Source organism: Sus scrofa, chromosome 14 (assembly GCF_054392235.1).
Source record: "Sus scrofa isolate SSC_HxYL_T2T_F1_AM1 chromosome 14, Sscrofa_HxYL_maternal_Yorkshire_Landrace_v2.0, whole genome shotgun sequence".
Lineage (NCBI taxonomy): Eukaryota > Metazoa > Chordata > Mammalia > Artiodactyla > Suidae > Sus > Sus scrofa.
Window position 1 is genome coordinate 138,850,001 of NC_139396.1, and position 21,823 is coordinate 138,871,823.

Consider the following 21,823-nt stretch of genomic DNA (forward strand, 5'->3'; position numbering starts at 1 on the left):
AATGATCATCCTATCTCATAGAGTTATTTTGAAGGTGGTGGTATACATGTTAAATGATTAGCATGATGCTGGGAACACAATAATAAATACTAAAAAAGTTAGGAACAGTTATAATCATGCCTGGTGGTTGAGAGTGTTAGTATTGACACCAGACTGCCTGGATTCAAACTTGGGTCTTTTACTGCTAGTTGCAAGACTTTGATCTAATTACTTAATGTATTTTGTCCCCATTTCTAAAATAGGGACAGTAACACTTTGTGCATTGCTGAGTTGTGAGAGGATTAATTGCTTGGAACTAAAAAGAAACTTTATGAATATTAGCTGCAACTATTATTTTAGTATTAGTACCACTACTACTATTATTATTATGACAAAGGTAGGAATAATTAAACCATGTGTGTTTGGGAGCCAGGGAAGCCCTTGGTTTCCCCACTTCAGAACTTCATAGAAGCTCTACCTTATCTTCAATTGCCAATGTTAAACAAACCAGTGTGCCCTGAGCTTGGTCATATGGGGGCACACATAGCACCTGTTCATGATGCCCAGTAGATAGCAGAGGAGTCTGATGATTGTGTTGGGGGTGTTTCAGCCCCCTTGGAGAGATCAGGGCCTCAGAGGGTGATGCTGAAGGCACAGGACCAGGCATCAAATAGAAGTCAAGCTAGATCATGTGAATGGACCCAGGCCAACTGCTATTCCCCCTTGCAGGGTGATCTCCAAAGGACAAACATCCAGCTTGACTTTGGGGATGGGATTGCCGTGTCTTATGCTAACTTCAGTCCCATTGAGGATGGCATCAAGCATGTGTACAAGAGTGCAGGCATCTTCCAGGTGACGGCCTATGCAGAGAACAACCTGGGTTCAGACACAGCTGTCCTCTTCTTGCACGTGGTTTGTAAGTAGCACCAGCCATCCCCTCTCATACTTTTTTTCCCTGTTGATAACTCCCTGTGTCTAGATTTCCTGGGGTTCAAAGCTGAGCTGGATTTGCTTTGCCTATTACCCCAAATGATGATTCCAATCAAAAGACTGAGATGTGTGCTCTCCTGTGTTTGAGTTTCATGATACTGAAGTAGATTGAGGATTTTGAAAGTTTGGATAACATTACCAACTAGTCCTTCCTTTTCAGCTCCACTCTGTTCTGATGTAAATAAGTGTGCCTGAGTATGCAAGCACACATTGAGGTAAAAGTCCTTTCCCTTTGCTTTGGAGCCTCCTAATGTGGGGGAGGAGGAAACTCATCTGGTTCATAGCCACTGATTCATTTTCAAGTTACTATGAGTGAAAGAAGCACAAATCCAAGTAAATTGTTGTCTTCCTTGGGAGAGACAAAGAAGGATTAAAGAAACTCTTGCCTGGATTGTTTTAAATGTAGAACTGAACAGACAAAATAACCTAATTCTTACATCCAAGGTTACTTTGAGTTTATCTCAGTTGTAAATATTCTAAGATCTGCTTTTTAGGGCTGCACTCATGGCATATGGAAGTTCCTAGGCTAGGGATCGAATTGGAGCTATAGCTGCTGGCCTATGCCACAGGTACAGCAATGCGGGATCCAAGCCGTGTCTGTGACCTACACCACAGCTCACAGCAATGCCGGATTCTTAACCCCCTGAGTGAGGCCTGGGATCAAACCTGCATCCTCATAGAGCCTAGTTGATTTATTAACCACTGAGCCATGATGGGGACTCTGTCTCTAAAATATTTTTGCTGTCCTAGAATATATTTCATGGTTTTTGGCTATTGCTTGGCACACACTGAAACAACAGCTGAAGTTCCAAAATAGTGTGTTTGTACTGGAAGCCTTTTGTGTATTTGCTGTCCTAGGACTTGCCTTGTATAAACTGAGACATAAATATGATTTTATAATGTTGGATCAAGGAATGTTTGTTATGGGGTCTTATTGGTTTCTATAGGGATACTCATAAGTCTAAGGTCTTCTTTGGTTCTTACATATATGCTCCATAATAGTTTGGGGGGAAATATGCTACATATGGTGAAAATTATACATTTTAAAATAATCTAGGTGAAATCATGGGGCCCCTTTTCTATTAACAACTCAATAATCATATAAACTCTACTGTATAAACAGCCTACACTTAAAAAGACCCTGGAGAACAGTCTCCTGGCTAGTCTCCTAGCATTCTGGTCACAATAGTAGCATAAGGACCAGCAGTGATGAGTGAAGTGCATGGAAAAGTACCTGGATTATATACGTTATATTCTTAAAGATGTGAGGCTATACAACCATGAGATAAATAATTTCTTCTCTGGGTCTTCTGAGCTTCAGTTTTCAAATGGCTTAATTCTAAGGGGTCTTATAACAGTAAATAGGAAACACAAGTGACACCTCCATTCATTCAGTAATTTATTCAGACAGTTGGTTGAGTTCTTAATATAGGTCAGGCATTCTGCTAGGCACCGGCGAGGCAGCAATAGAGATGGCCCTGCCCTTGCTGAGTTTACATTCTGGTGAGGCAAGAGAGGTGCTGCGAGAAACGGGTCATCAATGACCCAAGTGGTGATAGCCACACCACACCAACTAGAATTCTTCTGTGCCAAGAGCACCAGGTCAGAAACCCAGGTGGGTGGGGTGCAAGGTGTTCCTGAGCCAGGTTTAGAGCAAGGGAGACCTGTGTTTGAATTCTGATCTTATCCCTTTGTGAAATGTCTAACATCAGTCAACTTTCTTAGTTTTTACAAACCCCTGATTCCTCACCTTTAGTACTTAGAGTGAGGTTATGAGAATCAAATTGGATTATGTGTGTGTGTCAAGGGGTCCCCAAGACACACCTCCCCACCAAGTTTAGTGATTTTCTAGAAGGACTCACAAGATACAGCACATAGTCATACTTCAGACCGAGATTTATTACAGTGAAAGGAGACAAACAAGATCAGCAAAAGGAAAAAGAAAAGTGGAACAAAGCCTGGGAGAAATCATGTGCAAACTTACAAGTCTTCTCTCCATGGAGCCACACAGAACGTGCATACTTCCTCCAGCAGTGAGTTGTAGCAACATGTATGATGGGCCATTTACCAGAGATGTTCACTGGAGACCCAAGTCCCTGGCTTCTACTGGGCACCCATCAAGCAGCCATCTTCTGCCTAGCATGCACCAAATTCCTGACTCCCCACGGAAAACACTTTTTCAGAATAAACCACATCTTTGGCAAAAATAGGCAGAGTAAAGCATTCTAATCAGTTACTGACTGGAAACACTCCCAGAGCCAAGTTTTCAGATGCCAGCAAAGGGCCAGTCTTGCACACAGGTCTAAGGATGGCAATTTCAGGTCTATGTCAATTTCAAAATGCTACTTAGCACCCAGCTTGGCACACAATAAATGTTCCTACTGCAGTGAGGACTGAGTACCTCCTTTTAACTCTCAGCCTGACCTGTCCGTGGCATTTAAAAATGAAGACAAAGGAAAAACAAATTTACGTTCCTCTATTCCAACAACCTGCCCCACCCATGGTCCTGATTCTGCCAAGAGTGGGTCTTGCCTGCAGGACCATGGAGACCAACGTATCTCAGTGGCAAAAAACACAACAGCAGAGAACAGGTTTATACTGAGGGTTATGTGTGTGAAGGAGGAAATGCTCCTTGAAGCTTTTATCATGCTCATAATTCCCTCCAAATCAATCATGGCTGCATTTACCAGACAGTTATTGTAGTGGAAACTGCTCTTGGCCTCACCTTGGGCCATTAGCTAACAAAAGTAGTTGTTAGCTGCCCATAATAACCAATCTCACGGAGATTATTAGATTTTTATCAAAAAGAGCACTATTTGACAGGGAGAATTGTAGGATTTTTCTGTGTTCCCTCCTGAAGTCCTTTAGCTCTCTTCTCCTCAATCCATGGTTTATCTCTAGTTAAAGCCTGGAGCTTCTGGCTCATGGGTTTTGTTGTTGTTGTTGTTTGTCCTAAAAAGCTGATACATGTTTTCCTTGAGATTATATTTACCCAAATGTGCTTATTCTGAAGCTGGCATAAATGTGGCCATGTTTGTTGTTATTCCAATTCAGAAAGGCCCCATCCCTTTTGTGTTTGGCTTGGATTTATGGAGAAGGAGGTCTCATTTTGTATTTGGGAGCATCAAAGTACCCAACAGTATGAGCCCTGGTGGACCCAAGACCTCTGAGCTACAGAAGCTGAGAAGGCTGTCCAGGGCCATGAGTAATAGCGACATCATCAATCAACTGTGGAAAAAACCAGGGTTCCCATAAGCTGGCTGGGGGAATGGGCTCCACACATTTTGAGAACAGGAGCATTATCTAAAACATGGGACCAATGAATAATTGTCAAAGCAAAAACACACTCACAGACACAGGAAATAAACTTATGGTTCCCAAAGGGGAAGCAAAGGGAGGGACGGATAAATTGAGAGTATGGGATTAACAGATATACTACCGTACATAACAGCAAGGACCTACCGTATAGCACAGGGAATTATATTCAATATCTTGTAATAACTTATCATAGAAAGTAATTGAAAAATAAAAGCATATGTATATACACATTAAATCATATATATATATATATGTATACACACACGTATACATGTATGTATGTATAACCAAGTCACTTTGCCATACACTTGAAACTAATACAATATTGTAAGGCAACAATACATCAGTTAAGAAAAAACAGGAGCATTGAATTGACTTTGAGTATAAAAGGGGCCCCTTTGCCAGTGTGAGAAAAATGGGAGATCGGAGTCTGGGTGTGGAGAATGACTCGAGGTGTTAATGGAAGACAGAGGATTATTCTTGTTTTTATTGTTGTTTGTTTGTTTCTTGGGTTTTTTTATTATTAAGTGAATTTTATTGCATTTATAGTCGTACAATGATCATCAAGACTGAGGATTCTTATCTCCCTTCTAGATCATGGCCTGGCCAGAGACCCCTCCCCATTCATTGCCTCATTCTCTTCCACACTGATGTGTAAACACAAACAACCAATAGAGACAAACCAGATAAACTCCAAAAAATGAGTTAATGAAGGAATGAAAAGCAGCCAGTATTTTCTCACACCCTGTTTTTTAAAAATTTTTGTTCTCACCTGCAATCAAACCAGACAAAAATAATTAAACAGACTTACTTAGTGAAAATAATTAAGCCTCCAGCCAGATATGTATCTGAAGTGACAGGTTGGAAATTATTTGTTGGAAGAAATCTTGAGGAGCCATATGTCTGGGGTCAGGTGAGAGAGCCATAAGCCGAGAGTATTTTCACGCCATAGATACACAGATTCTTCTTGATTCTTCAGAAAACACCATCTGGACAGTGGCAAGCAGGTCTGGCTGCTCTCCTTACCCAAAAGCTAGTCCATGTAAATTTACCTACAGCATAGAGTATACCTGGTGAGGCTCAGAAGAATGTCCACTGTCTTAAGAGCAACTTCTACTCAGTGATACACAGGGATAGTGACGGTGTGGTTGTGCTGATGGAAAGAGTGCCACCCCATAGTAATTAATTATATAGTGCTTTTAACATCCAAATGTCACTTTTGTATGTTCTTATTACTGTAAGGAAGACAGGGGACTGCATAAACAATCTGTGTTGTTCAAGCTTCCGTAAGATTGAGGAAAAGGTCATAGAGATAAAATTACACAAGGGCAGAAATGAAAAATGTCCATCTGGTTTCTTCTTTCTAAACTGTCTCCAAAATAAACAAGGATGTAAATAGTGAAGACTGGGTGGCCTGAAAAATGTCCTACCTATGAGAAGAACTGCAGGCCCCCAGCTAAAGAGATGCCCCCTTCTACAGTTGTGACCGTGAGTCACATGAGTTGATCAATACTCTCATGATGGAAACCAGGAAAAATGTGCTCTAACATAGTGTGGACAGATAATTAGAATATTTTAATTGGATTTGGTTAAGGAGAAAGGATATAAGGAAAAGGGGAGGAAGAAGAAAGGGAGAAAAAGAAGGGGAGAAGGAAAAAATAAAGAGAAAGGAAAGAGAAAGGGTGAGGATAAGGGGGGCAATTCCTCAGAGTTAAAAAAAAAATAACGCATCTATACCACAAATGCAATACTGGCACAATGACATTTTCCACCAGCATTTTCCTCTTTTCACATTATTTTGCAAACGATTTAAATTAAACTCCTCACTTAGTATGCATAAGGTGGATTCCAATCTGTTCTCTTACTTGCTAGTTTAGAACTTGAGACGACTAATATCAGTTTTCTGAGAAAAAGAAAGCAACAGAGTTTTAGTCACCTTTTTGTAAGCAGTTTTGTTGTAATTATTTGGGACCCTGGCACTTATGTCTCCTTCAATTTAGGGAGATGTGCTGTCTTCCTTTTTATAAAGCAGCCTGGCAGCTTCTGAATGACACCCGCAGAGTGTTGCAGATGACAGGCACAATGGCCCATTGTTGAACAAGATGGAACCAATTAACAATTGAGGATAATGGAAGAACCCTTCATACAATGCAATTGACCCCCAATCACAATACAGGCTCATCGTCAGAAATGAAAGAGATTGCTCTTCCTATTTATTGGCTAAGTGTCCAGTAAACTAGCTTTGTCCTTGGACTGAAGGTTCATAAGCATCCCTGGTTGGGCTCATCAGATATAAATGAAGTTCAGATGTCACTCAAACACTCTGAAGCCGGATATGAGTTCCCTCTTCTTTTTTTTAAACTTTTTATATAATGAGTTTTATTTTTTTTTTCCATTAGAGCTTGTTTACAGGTTCTGTCAATTTTCTATGTACAGCATGGTGACCCAGTTAAACATGCATGTATACATTCTTTTATCTTACATTATCATGCTCTATCATAAGTGACTAGACATAGTTCCCAGTGCTACACAGCAGGATCTGATTGCTTATCCATTCCAAAGGCAATAGAGTTTCCTCTTCTGTGTGCTTCATTTCAGGCACACACACATACACACACACCTACATGCATGTATTTCTCCATACTTGTGAGTTTTCAGTCCTTGTTTTATTATAGGTGATGGTAATAGGAGTTAAGATGAAGAATCTGGGAGTGTGATCATTTCTTTATTCCAGGAATATAATCACTGACGTCACTTTCCTTGCTCCCGCAGGTCCTGTGGAGCACGTTCATCTCAGAGTTCCATTTGTTGCCATAAGAAATAAGGAGGTCAACATCAGTGCAGTGGTGTGGCCCAGCCAGCTGGGGACCCTTACCTATTTCTGGTGGTTCGGCAATAGTACAAAGGTTTGGCCCTTTCGGATTGGTGTCTGATTATGTCTCTACTGAATGCCCCTGTGTTTCAAGTTCTGTGTTGATGTTGGAGGCTCTGGGTTTGTGAGCAATAGGGACACTTAATGAAGCTATGAATCCACATAACTGAATACACAACATAACTTCCTACACCAATTTCATTGTTGTAACATAATTACAATAGGGCAAGTTCAAAAAATCCTAAGGAAGAAAGTACTTGGAGCAGCTCTCCAAATCTGGTTGTTCTTGCTCCTCTATTTCTAAAAATTCATTTGTTCCATTTTGTTTTAATTTTGGCCTTTCCACTAACTAGCTAGCTAATGATGTCAACAACATCACTTAGCACCTCTGAGATTGTGACCCCTCTGTAACTATAAATTAGATATCTAAATGCAGAGCTGTGGAAATCAAATGGGGTAATAATGCATGTAAAGGATCTTTATAGAGACCTACTAGGTGTTCTATGAATTATAGAGGGTTCTTCTTTGGCATGGTACTGATGTTGCCAAGTCTCAAAAAAGGAACTAAAGGGCAGATGTCTGGACTTTGTGCATACTTCCCACTCCTAGCGACTGCTGCTGGTGAAGCTTGTGTCCAGAGTGACCCCACTTGTATAACAGAAGCTGGGTGCATTTCATCTGAGGGTCGCTCAATTTAAGGGCATCCTGTTTTTTTCTAGTCCTCTTTTGGTCTTTGCATTTTTTTCAGTCATTCTCCAGTTGCTTGTGTAGTAATTCCTTTAAAAAAGGAATGGAACAGTGCCAGTTTTGTTTGGTTGTTTCAGGATGACCACAGAGAACTTCAGCTCCTGCGTGGTAAGAGTGGGAGCTGATTTATCCCTGCTCTTGCTTAGGGAGGAAGCATGATAGGGTGGAGAGAATATGGATCTTGGAGTCAGAGAGGCAAGGGTTATATTTCCAGCAATGCACCTGTTGGCTGGGTGAGCTCGATCAAGTGATTTGACCTAAAATTCAATTCACTCAACTGTAAACTGGAGAGAATAATTACTGTGTCATCTTGATTTTTGTGAAAACTAAGAAAGATAATATGCCTCTCTCTGGCACAGATGAGGTACTCGCTAAATGGATGCTTTTTATTTTTGTATAAAAACTGGCAGTTAGGATGGGTTGATAAAACACTGAATTAGATTTATGGGCCCAAGGGACACTTCTGTTTGCATAACTTGTGCTATATACCTTCATACTTTCTCAGTATAGGCTAGGATGCTTTTGCATTTGTGGTGTTATTATTCACAAAGACAATGGATAAGGAGGTTAGTTGATAAGATCCCCATGTGGTACATGAGAGAATTGAAGCTCTGTGTATGAAATAAGCATCCCCAGGTCAAACAGCTGGACCTAAACCCAGGTCTCCTGACCCCAGTCTACCAGGCACCAGCACCCCAGCAGCAGAGTGCTTCAGCTGCATCCCTCTGTTTGTCTCTTGGAGGTCAAAGACCTTAAAATTCTGCGTTAGACACCAGCAGACATCCATGGTGAAAGCAAAGAGAAAATTTTCTGGGAGGAGAATATCAGAAAGAGAATGATTTTAAGTTCATTTCACCTCTGAGGATGCGAGATGTGAGCTGTCAAGCCAGGGAGTTTGTGATCTTTACTGAGACACTACTGTGTGTAAGGAGGGCAGTTCTTGGCCATCATAAACATTTACTGTTAATTTACTCAACAGCCCGCAAGGAACCCAAGGTAGTTTCTCTACAGTACCATTTTTTCCCTTTGAGTGCTGATTCTAAGACCTGAAATACCAGACAGTGTCTAATAAATATTTGATCAACAGAGAAGTGGACATAGTAATTGGAGAGTCTAGTTTCTATTTCTCTAAAGATTATCTGTGTTAGTTTGAACAAATCAACCTGATTTGAGTCTCAGTGTTATTTTCTCTAAATCAAGGGTAGTAATATCTAATCTATGGACATCACTGAGTTATTATTTGAAATATCTACGTAGCTATCTACATTATGACATGAAAGAGAAATTTAAAAATTGTAGAATGGTATTATAGATTCATTTTTTAAATTGGTGATGACCTGAAGTATTCCTTTAGTTAGGAATATCTATTGATAAACTTGAGCATAAAGTGCTGTACAAATATCCAGATCTGAAAGGCCTTACTAGTTGTTTTTTGTTCCCAAAGCACCCTGAGAATGATAGTACATTAGAGGCATTCAAATAGAGCAGTACTGAAATGAAACAAGCCTGGGATGGGGTCCAGATTCAGATTCTCCTTGCTGTATGCCTTTTGTCAAATCAGGTCATTTCTCTGTGCCTCAGCTTTGTTTATTGTAATATCAGAGTAAACTAGTAGTGATTACACTGTAATATTACTTCAAGGCTTAAGTAAAGAAAGGTACTTAAGCACTTAGAACACCTCTAAAGACTTAAACATCTTAGTCATTGCTGTGCTCCTCTTTGCATCAATGGCATCTGTGTCTCAGTGGCAACTGTGATGCGGTTCCATAGATTTCTCTCCCACCTCCAAGCACAGTTGTTTTATCCATTTTAAAAAGGTACATTTTCAGTGCTTTTTATAGCACTACGACTGAAAAATACCAAGGTAGTCATAGTGCACACAAATGGATTCAGTGAGCATCATATTTTCCTGGCAAATGAATGCATATATTTTGGTGTGTTGGTAAGTGCTCCGATTGTCACGCTATTTGGTTACCTGTGATGAATGAACCGATCTGTAAAAGGAGCTAATACTAACTTTGAGCATTTATTTCTACCATTGACTTTGCACTAGACTCTTGATATGTATTATATTTTATTTAATCATTAGGACATCCCTGATGGAGGAGAAATTATCCCATGGATGTGTGTGTGTGTCTGTTTCTGTGTGTTGTGACCAGGTGCATTGGACATGTTCACCCAGGTGGTTGAACTAAATCAACTTCCCAATAAGAATCAACCCTCACCCTTTGCAGCCAACCCTCCGTTTGGTGCCCTTAAGGATAGAAGAGCACTTACAACCTTGTCCCTACTTTCCAGGAGATTACATTCCAGATGAGAAGGCAGTATAAACACACACACACAATGATTGGTGAGAAAGTGTGATAATATATGAATAAATTGAAGAGTGTAGGCATTCCTGAAATCCAACGTAGGCCAATATGCCTACATGCCTATCAGTAGATGTGAAACTGTATCAGTGATTTCATAGACTTTTTTTCAAGAATCTACATTTTGTGCTATATGTTATGAGGAACAAAAAGCAGTATAAATTCCATTTGTTGCCCTTAAGAAACAAGATATTTGAGAATATGAGGTTAACATCCAAGAATTGGTACTATAAATTACAATAATAGGAATGTAACATTACTGGCCTAGCCAAGCATCCTAGAGAGTGATGTATGAGGGCTTCTTGATCTTGGAGCTAGTGGTATATGGAGCTGGTCCTAAATTGGCATTGAAGGAGTGGTAGAATGAAGGCAGAGAGGAGGGGAAGGGGTTTGTGTGCAGTGCTAATGCTTTGGGCATGTTTGTGTTCTGTGTAGATTGATTCCACCAAAGCGGGATGCATTTGGGAAGAAATTGCATAAGATACTAAAATTGGAGAGGATAGATGACAAATGGCTTTGAATGACATAAATGGATACATTTTATTTTGACATAGAAACTCATATTTAGGATAGCATAATAGAAAATATAACCAGATTCATGGACAGTGATACCTTAGACAGTGAGATATCTTTGAAGAGTTTTTAGAGGTTTTGTGTGTGTGTGTGTGTTTGTGTGTGTGCACGTGCATGTACAGGTGTCTGTATGTGTTTTTGAGGGAAATGCGTCTTCCCAAACTATGAATTTTCAAAATAATCCCATAATCATAACATATTTTTACATACTACTTCATTAATGTAGATTTGGTCTTTGTGCATTTTAGATTATTTTCTTATACGGTTCTAATAATAGCATATTCACAATTACATATCCTGCCTTCCCCACTTCATATAATAAGCACTTTCCACACATCATTGTGCAATCTAATAAATGTTTTAAGTAAGGTAAGTGGAGTGAATGCACCATCTGCACAATTTGGGAATGGCAGACTTTATCAAGGTATACATTTATATTGGGGATATTTTATAATATCCTGTATTAACTTGACTTACTGTATATGGGAAACTAGTATAGGTACCATCCAAACATTTCCCTGAAGCTTCCTGATTTATTGGTCAAGTGGGAATCTCATGACTACATAGTCACTTGGAGTTTTGTTGATTTCGTGCAGGTCTCAGTGGGTAATATACAATCTGTTGCATGTGAAGAATCCTCTGAGGGCAGGGGGATGCAGCCCATAGCCTAGGTTGGGCAAGAGCCTCACTGTGGGGTGGTCCTAAAGCTCAGACAAAGAACCTAGAAGTCAATTGGCTGCCTGTTGGATTTGTAGGGCTCTAAAAGGCCAATTTGCTGGGATTAACAGAGGTCTGGCTTAATAAATGTGTCTGCTTGCCTAATAGATTTAGTAAATGAACCTTAAAATACTTGATTTAATTTAGCATTGTGCACTAGACATGGGTGGCCAGTGAAGAACTCAAGAATCCTGTGGAGCGCTCCAGCTTTGCAAGGAAGGTGAAATCAGCCATGATGCCCTAACAGCTAATGAAAAATGAAAGCCATTTGGAAAACAAAATTAGCTTCTGCCATTGCCCTAGCACAGACCCCTGTGGCCTGCTGCCCCAGGACCACGTGTTCACACTCAACACAGTTTTCTGTGGCTCAGAGCCCTGCCTGGCTGGTGGGATGGCACACTCCCTCCCACTCCAGATGGCATCCCCTTGTCCTGCAGACTTGCTTCCTTGCTTGATTCCTGGATCTGCTAGGAAAGCAGCCAGATGGAGAGCAGACCAAATCTGCTGGGACAGGAGGAATTCCATTCCTCTCAGAAAGAGACATCACTGCCTGACACAGCACTAATCACCCTAGTGTAAGGCGATAAGTGTGTGCAGAGAAAGGAGGGCCCACGCAGACCTCTGAAAGCTAAACAAGGTGACAGAGGAATAGTGAAGTTTCTCTGAAGAGGCACCACTAGGAGAGAACAGTATCCTGGTGGTGAGAGGTGGGAAGAGATTAGAGCTAGCTCAGGGCAGTAACCAAAACAGAAGGGCCATGTGATACAATCATGGTTAGAGAGAGCAATTTGTGGAATCAAGAAAAAATAAAAATACATTGATTATTCCTCTTTTTTGTTTCTCTCCCAACATTTTATTGTTAAAAACCACAAACATAAACCAGAGTGGAAAGAAGTTTACAGTGAACATCCATTTATACCTACCCCCTGTAATCTATCATGTGTATCTACTATGCTTGTTTTATCATGCCCGTTTATCTGCCCATCTCTTTATCCAGCCGTCAGTTGATCTTAATGTTTTGATTCATTTCAGAATAAATTTCAGACACCTATATGCTTTGTCCTCAATGCTTTAGTTTGCAAATCATTAGCTAGAATTCAATATTTGCTTATACTTTTCCCCCATAGAGGTATGAGATGTATCAACAATGAAATTCACACATCTGAAGTATGTACTTCATGAGTTCTGACAAAGGCATTATACCTGTAACCCCAGATCCTATCAAGATATATAATATTACCATTACTCTCTAAAATTCTCTTGTGCTCCTTCTCAGTCAATTCCCACTCCAACTCCAGAAACAACCACTGTCTTCTTTTCTATCGTGAATTAGTTTGCCCTTTTCTAGAACTTCACATAAATATAAATATACTATTTGAAAGAAGTATATAGGCTTCTTTCACTTCTTATGGTTTGGGGATTTATCCATACTGATATGTATATCAGTATTTGTTCTTTTATAGTTATTGTATGCATATACAATGGCCTGTTGGTTCATTTTCTATTGATAAGTCTTCCTAGACTCTTTAGCTTTGGGATATTATAAATATACTGCTATAAATATTTCTTTTGTTTGTAGATATGTATTTTCTTTTATCTAGACTAAATTGCCAGGACTGCAATAAATGAGTCACGAATATAAAATGTCACAACTGCTATGGAAAAATCTATTTCAATTTCTTATAAAACTGGGCTTTTTCCTGCAAAGTTGCACCATTGTACATCCCACTAAAAATGTATGAGAATTCCAGTTGATCCACATCCCCAACAATATTTGATATTATTATTTTTAAAGAAAATTTAGCCATTCTATTGGGTATATAGAAGGATCTCATTTTGCTTCCAAAGAATATGACTAAGGTAATGAAGCAACTAGAGGTATTCTGACAGATAAGACCTAATGGGTTGACTAGTAGAAACTAGAAAGTTTGCCAAAAGCCATGCATCAACCCTACATATTCTGATCACTGAATGAGTCCTCACATCTTTTAACCCAAACCTTTAACAGATAAAGAACTAAGGCCCACAGTGGAGACAAACTTTTCCCAGTCATTCATTAAGATGGTAACAGAGGAGAGGCAGAGTTTCAAGTCTCTGTTCCTGTTAAATTAGAAATGGCAACTCAGAGGTGAATGCTTTTCCTTTATTCCATTGCTGTGTTGAACTCAATTTGACTTCAGCTTCTTTTTTCAACACAGGACACTAAAGAACCACTACTGGCCCACGGAGTCGATATCCATCCCCAAGAACTACTTGTACCTCATTTGTTGTTTAATTAATAAGGCCACACCTGTGTGTGTATCATCACAGAGCCATAAGTATGGGCAAGAATGTTTGGCCTCTGGGGTTTGCCCTTAGTTAAGGAGAAGAGTATAACTCTTTCCATACTCTTTTCTTTCATTTAAGCAAACAGAGAAGAAAGGGTGTCGGAAAGCTTAGGGCAATACCTCGAATCCTGCCCAACTCCAGCCATCAGCCTAGTCATAAAATAAAGCAATAGAATTTTAAAGCCAAAAAAATTAAATTATGGTTTCAAAAACCCAGTTGAAAATTCTCAGCTGGAAGGAAATTTCAGCCTTGCAGCAGGGATGTTCTCTGAAAGCTGCACTCTGAGCTTTTGCAGGATCTAGGTGCACTGGTGTGTTGTGTGAACACCAGCTGATACCCACACTCTTAAAGGGCAACTCTGTGCATTCCCAGCTGGCTACATCAGCACTCTATCCTATTGTCCCGATTCACGGAGAGGAGAGGGAATTGGCTCATCTGTGCCTGTGACACCTTTTTATGAGCTGCCTTAGAGAAGCCTCCTACTGTTATGACTTACCTTGCCAACACTGGATAATTTGAGATGGCAGGGCCTCAAGATAACCACTGAATAATGTTTCTTCAATCTCAGAATCTGCATTCTCTTCTCTTCAATAAGCACCTGCTTCTATTAAGAGTCTAGATCCCAAGGAAAAAAATATATATTATTCTCTTTATCTCTTTATCCTTGGCAAGTTCCTATCTGTTATGAGCAGGGGAAGAAAACAGAAAAAGAAAAACAGATTAAAAAGCGAGCACAGATACGCATGTCTATATGTTTTCCAAATCATTTAAAATGTTATAAATGCCTGGCAGTGGAAAACACAAATATGATAAACAAAATATCAATAATATGACCATGCATCCAACTTATATATAGATTCTCCTGTGCCAAGGGTGGGTGATTCAGAAATAAATAAAATGTGGTTACTACTCTGAAAATACTTACAGTCCAGTGGAATATGGAATGAAAAGATAAGTGACACAGAATGTTAGAGGAAAAGAAATATAATCGCCTATTCCCAGAGCCACTAGGAATCAATTACAAAAGATGCTTCTACTTTGCCCCAGGAGGAGGAATAGAATAGTACACAAAATCCATGGTTCCCAGTTTTATCTTCATCTCTCAGAATGAACATTTTACAGTGTTTTTCAAGTATATTAAAACTCTTCCTGGAAACTGGATACATAATCACAGTTTTAGAAAATTGTGTAACTTTTTTTCTTTCATTTTCAAGTTAGAATCCCTTGGGGATATGCACATGCTACGCAGATTTGTGAGAGTCTGAGATTCACAAGGAAGGAGAGGAACTGATATCCCATAAAGGACTAAATGGGTGTTTCTTCTTCTACTTTAGCCTCTCATCACCTTGGACAGCAGCATTTCCTTCACATTCCTAGCGGAGGGAACCAATACCATCACCGTCCAGGTGGCTGCTGGGAATGCCCTTATCCAGGACACAAAAGATATCGCAGTTCATGGTAAGCCCTGTGATGTCCCTTCCTGCCCAGCCAATTCCCTCCAACCACCCTGGCAATCATTGCTGACTGCTTTGGAAATTCTTCAGGCCATGGGAAAAGTATGTAGGATGTAGATCCACAAAAGTTATCCAAACCTACTTCTTACCTTGTCCTTGAGTAGTACTGAGTATTGTAAGAGAAGCAGGTCATAGACAGGCATCTTCTGTCTTCTGTGATGTGTCTAATATCACAACCTCATAGTCTCATTAGATAGAGATGGGTTATAAATTGGAGGGATTCTGATCTGGAAAGACTGTTATAGAAGCACATAAATCTGATGACCTGCCAAAGCATCTGTAACATATATGTAGTGTCTGTTCTTTTTGAGGATGAGGACCAGTGACTTCAAAACTGGAGGAGTTATGATCCCTTCTCTTGAAGATCTCACAGCTTAGGTACTGAGATGGACTACACATAACTGATGTGTTTTCTTTATTGTTGGAAATTCTAATATCTTTGGCTGCAAAGGCTGAGAATAAGATTAAGAATATAAGGACAGAGCAAGGCAGGAGAGTGGGAAATATGGCCACCATTCTGTTTTCAATCCTGGGGAGCCATTCTTAATTTTTATTTTAAATCATATTGTGCTTCTACCTCCATCCCACAAACAGCCCTTAGACTCCTAAAACAGCCACTGTACTGGGGTTTTCTAGAAAGTCGTACTAAAGTATGTGATCTCCTGACTCAGACTATATTTCTACTATATCACCCCAGATAAGTATCATTTACTATAACTATACAAATCAATACTCAGGTTCTCTCATTGGGAAGACTTTTTTTTTGATAAACATTTTTATGGAAGTGTACCTTTAAAAAAGAAAAGTGTACAGATCATAAGTGTTTTAGCTTCATGAATTACCACCAAGTGTGCAGACCTGTGCACTTACCAACCAGATCAAGAAACGGAATATTAGCTACACCCAAGATACAAGGTTTCCACCTATTTTCTAACCCCTGAGGTAGTTTCTAGCAAGTTAGATGAAACTAAGGGAAGGGTAAGAAAAGGTTTAATTCTAATCAAACCCACCTTGTCAGTGTCTTATCATTGCTTCTGCATGTGTCCACCTGCAGCAGCCAGAGCCTCATTCTTCTAGAGTTTCCTACTTATCTTTAATTTCAGACAATGTTCATTTACAAGAAGACAGCCTTAAGATCTTAGGAGCCAATAAAAATGATGGGAGCATGAATCATCTTCCGGTCACCAAATCCCACTTTCTTTCAGAATCCAAGAGACAGGCTGAGAGGAAGAAACTTAGATGATACACATAAGGCCCTGGGCCCTTTCCCTAAAACACAGTGATGATGGGGTTCCCTCGCTGTCACACCCTCTCTTGGCCTCACTCACATACTCTCTCTCCTTGCAGAATACTTCCAGTCCCAGCTCTTATCATTCTCTCCTAATCTGGATTACCATAACCCTGACATTCCTGAGTGGAGGCAAGATATTGGCAATGTCATCAAGCGGGCTCTGGTGAAAGTAAGTTGGCTTTATCTTTGTTTAAATCTTTAAGAGTAAAGAACCAGATGGTGTGGTCCAGAATACATTTTCCTGGATTCAAACCACCATTCTACAGTTAAATAAAGATGATTTTTCTGTAAAAAGAGAGAGAATAAAGAAGAATGGAGGAAGTAAAGGATTCAAAGGAATGATGGAGAGAAATAGAGACAGAGAATCAATTCCATGTTTGAGGATGAGAAATCAGCTTCATCTTTATCCTAAGTTTTTCTAAGGCAGAAGCTTGACCCCTTTAATAAAATGATGGATGGACCCCTCATTGAGTCTATACGAATATCATTCACTTGGTTGGCTCTTTGCCTACCAAGGTTTAGGGGGGAGATTTAGGGTTTTTTATTTGCTTGTTTGTTTCTGTTGTTTTTTAGTCAGATACTCAGACTTTCAGACTCCCATTGACTATGCATGGCAGTCTGAAGTCTACAGGCCACTAAACAGAGTATGACAGCAGGAATTTTAAAATTAACCCAAGGTCATATTTTCCTTAGAGAAAGTTTAAAGGTTCTTGGTAATCCTTTGCTCAGACCTAGGCATTAGAATATAATGCTGAATAAAACATGGTCAATACAAATGTATAGATAAATCTAACATAAAACTAGTTCTATGGTAGAGGCATAGCCAGTGTTTCAAAAGAGCCTGGAGAGAAGCACAATTCACTCTGTACAGGGAAGTTCAGGCTGAGCACATATTTGTGATTCAGTAAATACTTGAGAACGATTAGAATGGTCTTTAGAGGGGACACTTGACCTCTGTTTTAAAGGCTACATTGTAGTTCACAGAGAGAGGAAAATGTCTTGCAGGTAGAATGAACAGCCTATGCAAAACCATGGTCTGTTGAAAGTGCAGCATATTTGAGAAATGGCAGTGTAGCGTAGCCAAGGGCCCAGGTGACTGACATTGATCAGGAATGGTTGGGTCAGTTTATGAAAGGTCTGAGAAACTAAAAGGGGTTTGACATACATCCTGTAGGCTCTAGGTAGTGTGAAATGTGTTCCTTTTTGTTATTTAAGTAAAAAGTCCCGAAAGTACATTTACGTTTTAGACACCCATTCTGATGGCATCACAGAGGATGGGCTCTTGAGGTGGGGAGTGAAGAGATGACCAGTTAAAAGATTACTGTGGTTTTCTAAACCAGATATAATCAGAACCTGAAGAGGAAAAATTCAAAGGCTACTTAGCAAGCTGAGAAATAGAATTGGAGACTAATAAAATATAGTGTGGGTGAGAGGAGAAGCTTTTAGATTATAAGAGCAGGTAGGGGATAGTTTTCCTTGCTATTAATCAAGATGGGGACTGTGTAGGAGAAACAATAATAGTTTAGTCTTTTATATGAGTTTGGGGCACGCGAGAAACAATGGGGTGAAGAGAACCGAAGAGTTGAAGCTATGGATCTGAAAATCAAGTGAGGTTTCCACTGGAGGCGGAGATAAGGGAGCTGAGGCTGTCGAAGTCTTTAGAACTCCCAAGGTGGGAGAGGGGGACAGGGCAGGGAGAACACTGATGCTCACCAAGGCAGAGGAGAAAGATCCAAAGAAGGACATGGAGAAGGAGCTGCCAGAGAGAGAGAAAGAAGAAATAAAAGAACATGATATAAAAGCATTCCTGTCAGGAGTGGTCTACAAGAAGATCTTTACCTTACACCTTTTAATAAAGAGAAGGTTCATAGAAAAGGATAGAAATGAAGTTGCTTGTGTCTGCCTTTGACTGTGAAACATCCCAGATTGTTTTGTATTTTGTACGGTTGTATTTATTTAAACATGTGTGCTTTTAAATAAATAACTTAGCAATTACAATTATCCTAATATACAAAAAACCGTCAACCTTCTTGGTTGATTCCTGGGTTGTAAATCTCATTCATATTCCCCTTAGATGAGATTGAACTCCAAGGTCCCTCTAAAGTCCCTAATTGAATGATGCTCCCTGAGACCACTCTTCCTAGGACACAAGATCACACCAACCATGGCATTTATCAGCTCATACCCTTCTCTCCATTGGGTGATTCTGTGTTTTGCTCCTCAGTCTAGTCTCTTAGACTTGCTTCCCTGGCTGATTAGGTTAAGGTCTTCTTGCCCCATGACTTTGGTACAGATACATCTAGCTATTCAAGGTCATGCTTCTCAGCAGGAAACAGGTGTCTGGAAAAGCCTCCTTGGGTTCCACAGGGATGCCTCCCCACTTTGTAGGACTTTTCAGGTTTCTGACTGCTTCTTACTAGTTCTCTGCAAGTTGGCGATCTCCCTTTCCTTCATCACATCCCTGAAAGTTAACTCCCATTTGTAAGCCTAGTTCCAAACAGGAACCAGAGCTGAGTAAGTGGGAGAAAATACTTCTACTTCTATTCAATCCAATTTCTACTTATTGAGTCTTTCCTCGTTGTCATTGTCCATCACATGGAAGAGTGAAGCAGTCAGAGAGACCTCCAGGAATGTCTGAGCAAACATACAGTAAGAATCTAACAGAGGAGTTCCTGTCTTGGCTCAGTGGAAACGAATCCGACTAGGGACAATGAGGTTGTGGGTTCAATCCCTGGCCTTGCTCAGTAGGTTAAGAATCTGGCATTGCTGTGAGCTGTGGTGTAGGTTGCAGACGTGGCTCAGATCTGACATTGATGTGGCTCTGGTGTAAGCCGGCAGCTGTAGCTCCAGTTTGACCCCTAGTCTGGGAATCTCCACATGCCGTAGGTGCAGCCCTAAAAAGACAAAGGACAGGGAAAAAAAAAAGAATCTAACAGAAATAACATTAAAAGAAAACCCACAGAATGGGAAAAAATATTTGCAAATGAAGCCACTGATAAGGGATTTTTAAATATTTTTTAGAATATAGTTGATTTACAGTGTTGTGTCAATTTCCAAGGTACAGAAAAGTGACCCAACTCTCTCTCTCAACTTCCATCATGGTCTATTCCAAGAGATTAGATATAGTTCCCTGTGCTGTACACACAATGTGTAGGACCTCATTGCTTATCCATTCTAAATGTAATAGTTTGTTTCTGCCAACCCCAACCTTATTGTCCATCCTATTCCCTCTCCTCTCCCCCTTGGAAATCACAGTCTGTTCTCTATGTCAGTGAGCCTGTTTCTGTTTTATGGTAGGTTCATTTGTGCCAGTTTTTAAAAAAATTTTTTTATTAATCAAATGAATTTATCACATCTGTAGTTATATAATGATCAGAACAATCCAATTTCACAGGATTTCCATCCCATAACCCAAGCACATCCCCCTACCCCAAGATTGTCTCCTCTGGGGACCATAAGTTTTTCAATGTCTGTGAGTCAGTATCTGTTCTGCAAAGAAGTTCAGTCTGTCCTTTTTTTTCAAATTCCACATGTCAGTGAAAGCATTTGATGTTGGTGTCTCATTGTATGGCTGACTTCACTTAGTATGATAATTTCTATGTCCATCCATGTTGCTAAAAATTCTGGTATTTTGTTCATTTTAATGGCTGAGCAATATTCCACTGTGTATATTCCATTGTGTATGTGGCAAAATACAGATTCAATGCAATCGCTATCAAATTGCCAAGGACATTTTCCACAGAACTCGAACATAATATTTTAAAGTTTGTTTGGAAGCACAAAAGACCCAGAATAGCCAGACATCCTGAAAAAGAAAAATGGAGCTGGAGGAATCTGGCTCCCGGACTTCAGACTATACTACAAAGCAACAGTCATCAAAACCATATAGTACTGGCACAAAGACAGAAATATATATCAGGGGAACAGGATAGAAAGCCCAGAATTCAACCCATGCACCTACAGCCAACTAATCTATGACAAAGGAGGCAAGGATATACAATGGAGAAAGGACAGTTTGTTCAATAAGTGGTGCTGGGAAAACTGGACAACCACATGGAAAAGAATGAAATTAGAACACTCCTTAACATCATACACAAAAATAAACTCCAACTGGATTACAGACCTAGATATAAGACTAGACACTATAAAACTCTTAGAGGAAAACATAGGCCAAACACTCTCAAACATAAATGACAGCAACATCTTCTCAGATCCACCTCTTAGAGTATTGACAATAAAAACAAAAATAAACAAATGGGACCCAATCAAACTTAAAAGTTTCTGCACAGCAAAGGAAACCCTAAACAAAACGAAAAGACAATCCACAGAATGGGAGAAAATCTTTGCAATCGAATCAACTGACAAGGGATTAATCTCCAAAATTTACAAACACCTTCTGCAGCTCCATACCAAAAAAACAAACAACCCCATCAAAAAATGGGCAAAAGATCTAAACAGACATTTCTCCAAAGAAGACATACAGATGGCCAAAAAACACATGAAAAGATGTTCAACGTCACTCATTATTAGAGAAATGCAAATCAAAACCACTTTGAGGTACCACCTTGCACCAGCCAGAATGGCCATCATCCAAAAGCCTACAAACAATAATTGCTGGAGAGGGTGTAGAGAAAAAGGAACCCTGGTACACTGTTGGTGAGACTGTAAATTGTTGCAACCACTGTGGAAAACAGTATGGAGATTCCTCAGAAAACCAAAAATAAAATTACCATTTGATTCAGCAATCCCACTCCTGGGCATCTATCCAGAGAAAACCACGACTCGCAAAGACACATGTACTCCAATGTTCATTTCAGCACTATTTGCAATAGCCAAGACATGGAAACAACCTAAATGTTCATCGACAGAGGAGTGGATCAATAAGAGTTGTACATATACACAATGGAATATTACTCAGCCATTAAAATGAATGAAATACAAGCTTTTATGCCAAATTTAAGATTCAGTATGTGAGTGACATATAGTATTTGTCTTTTGATGACTTACATCACTTAGTATAAGACTCTATAGTTGCAAATGGCATTATTTTGTTCTTTTTTATGGCTGAGTAGTATCCCATTGTATATATGTACTACATCTTATTAATCTATTCATCTGTGAATGG

General features: G+C 39.7%; 1 protein-coding gene across 8 annotated transcripts in view; it reads left to right on the forward strand.

Annotated features, from left to right (window-relative positions):
• Positions 1-21,823, forward strand: part of SORCS3 (sortilin related VPS10 domain containing receptor 3) — a 612,545-nt gene that overhangs the window by 576,239 nt on the left and 14,483 nt on the right. For all 8 annotated transcript variants that reach the window (XM_021072812.2, XM_021072813.2, XM_084993359.1 and 5 more), the window contains 4 exons: positions 709-895; positions 7,060-7,193; positions 15,228-15,351; positions 16,755-16,867. In XM_021072812.2, coding sequence (XP_020928471.1) covers positions 709-895; positions 7,060-7,193; positions 15,228-15,351; positions 16,755-16,867 — 558 coding nt within the window. The remainder of the gene's footprint in view (positions 1-708; positions 896-7,059; positions 7,194-15,227; positions 15,352-16,754; positions 16,868-21,823) is intronic.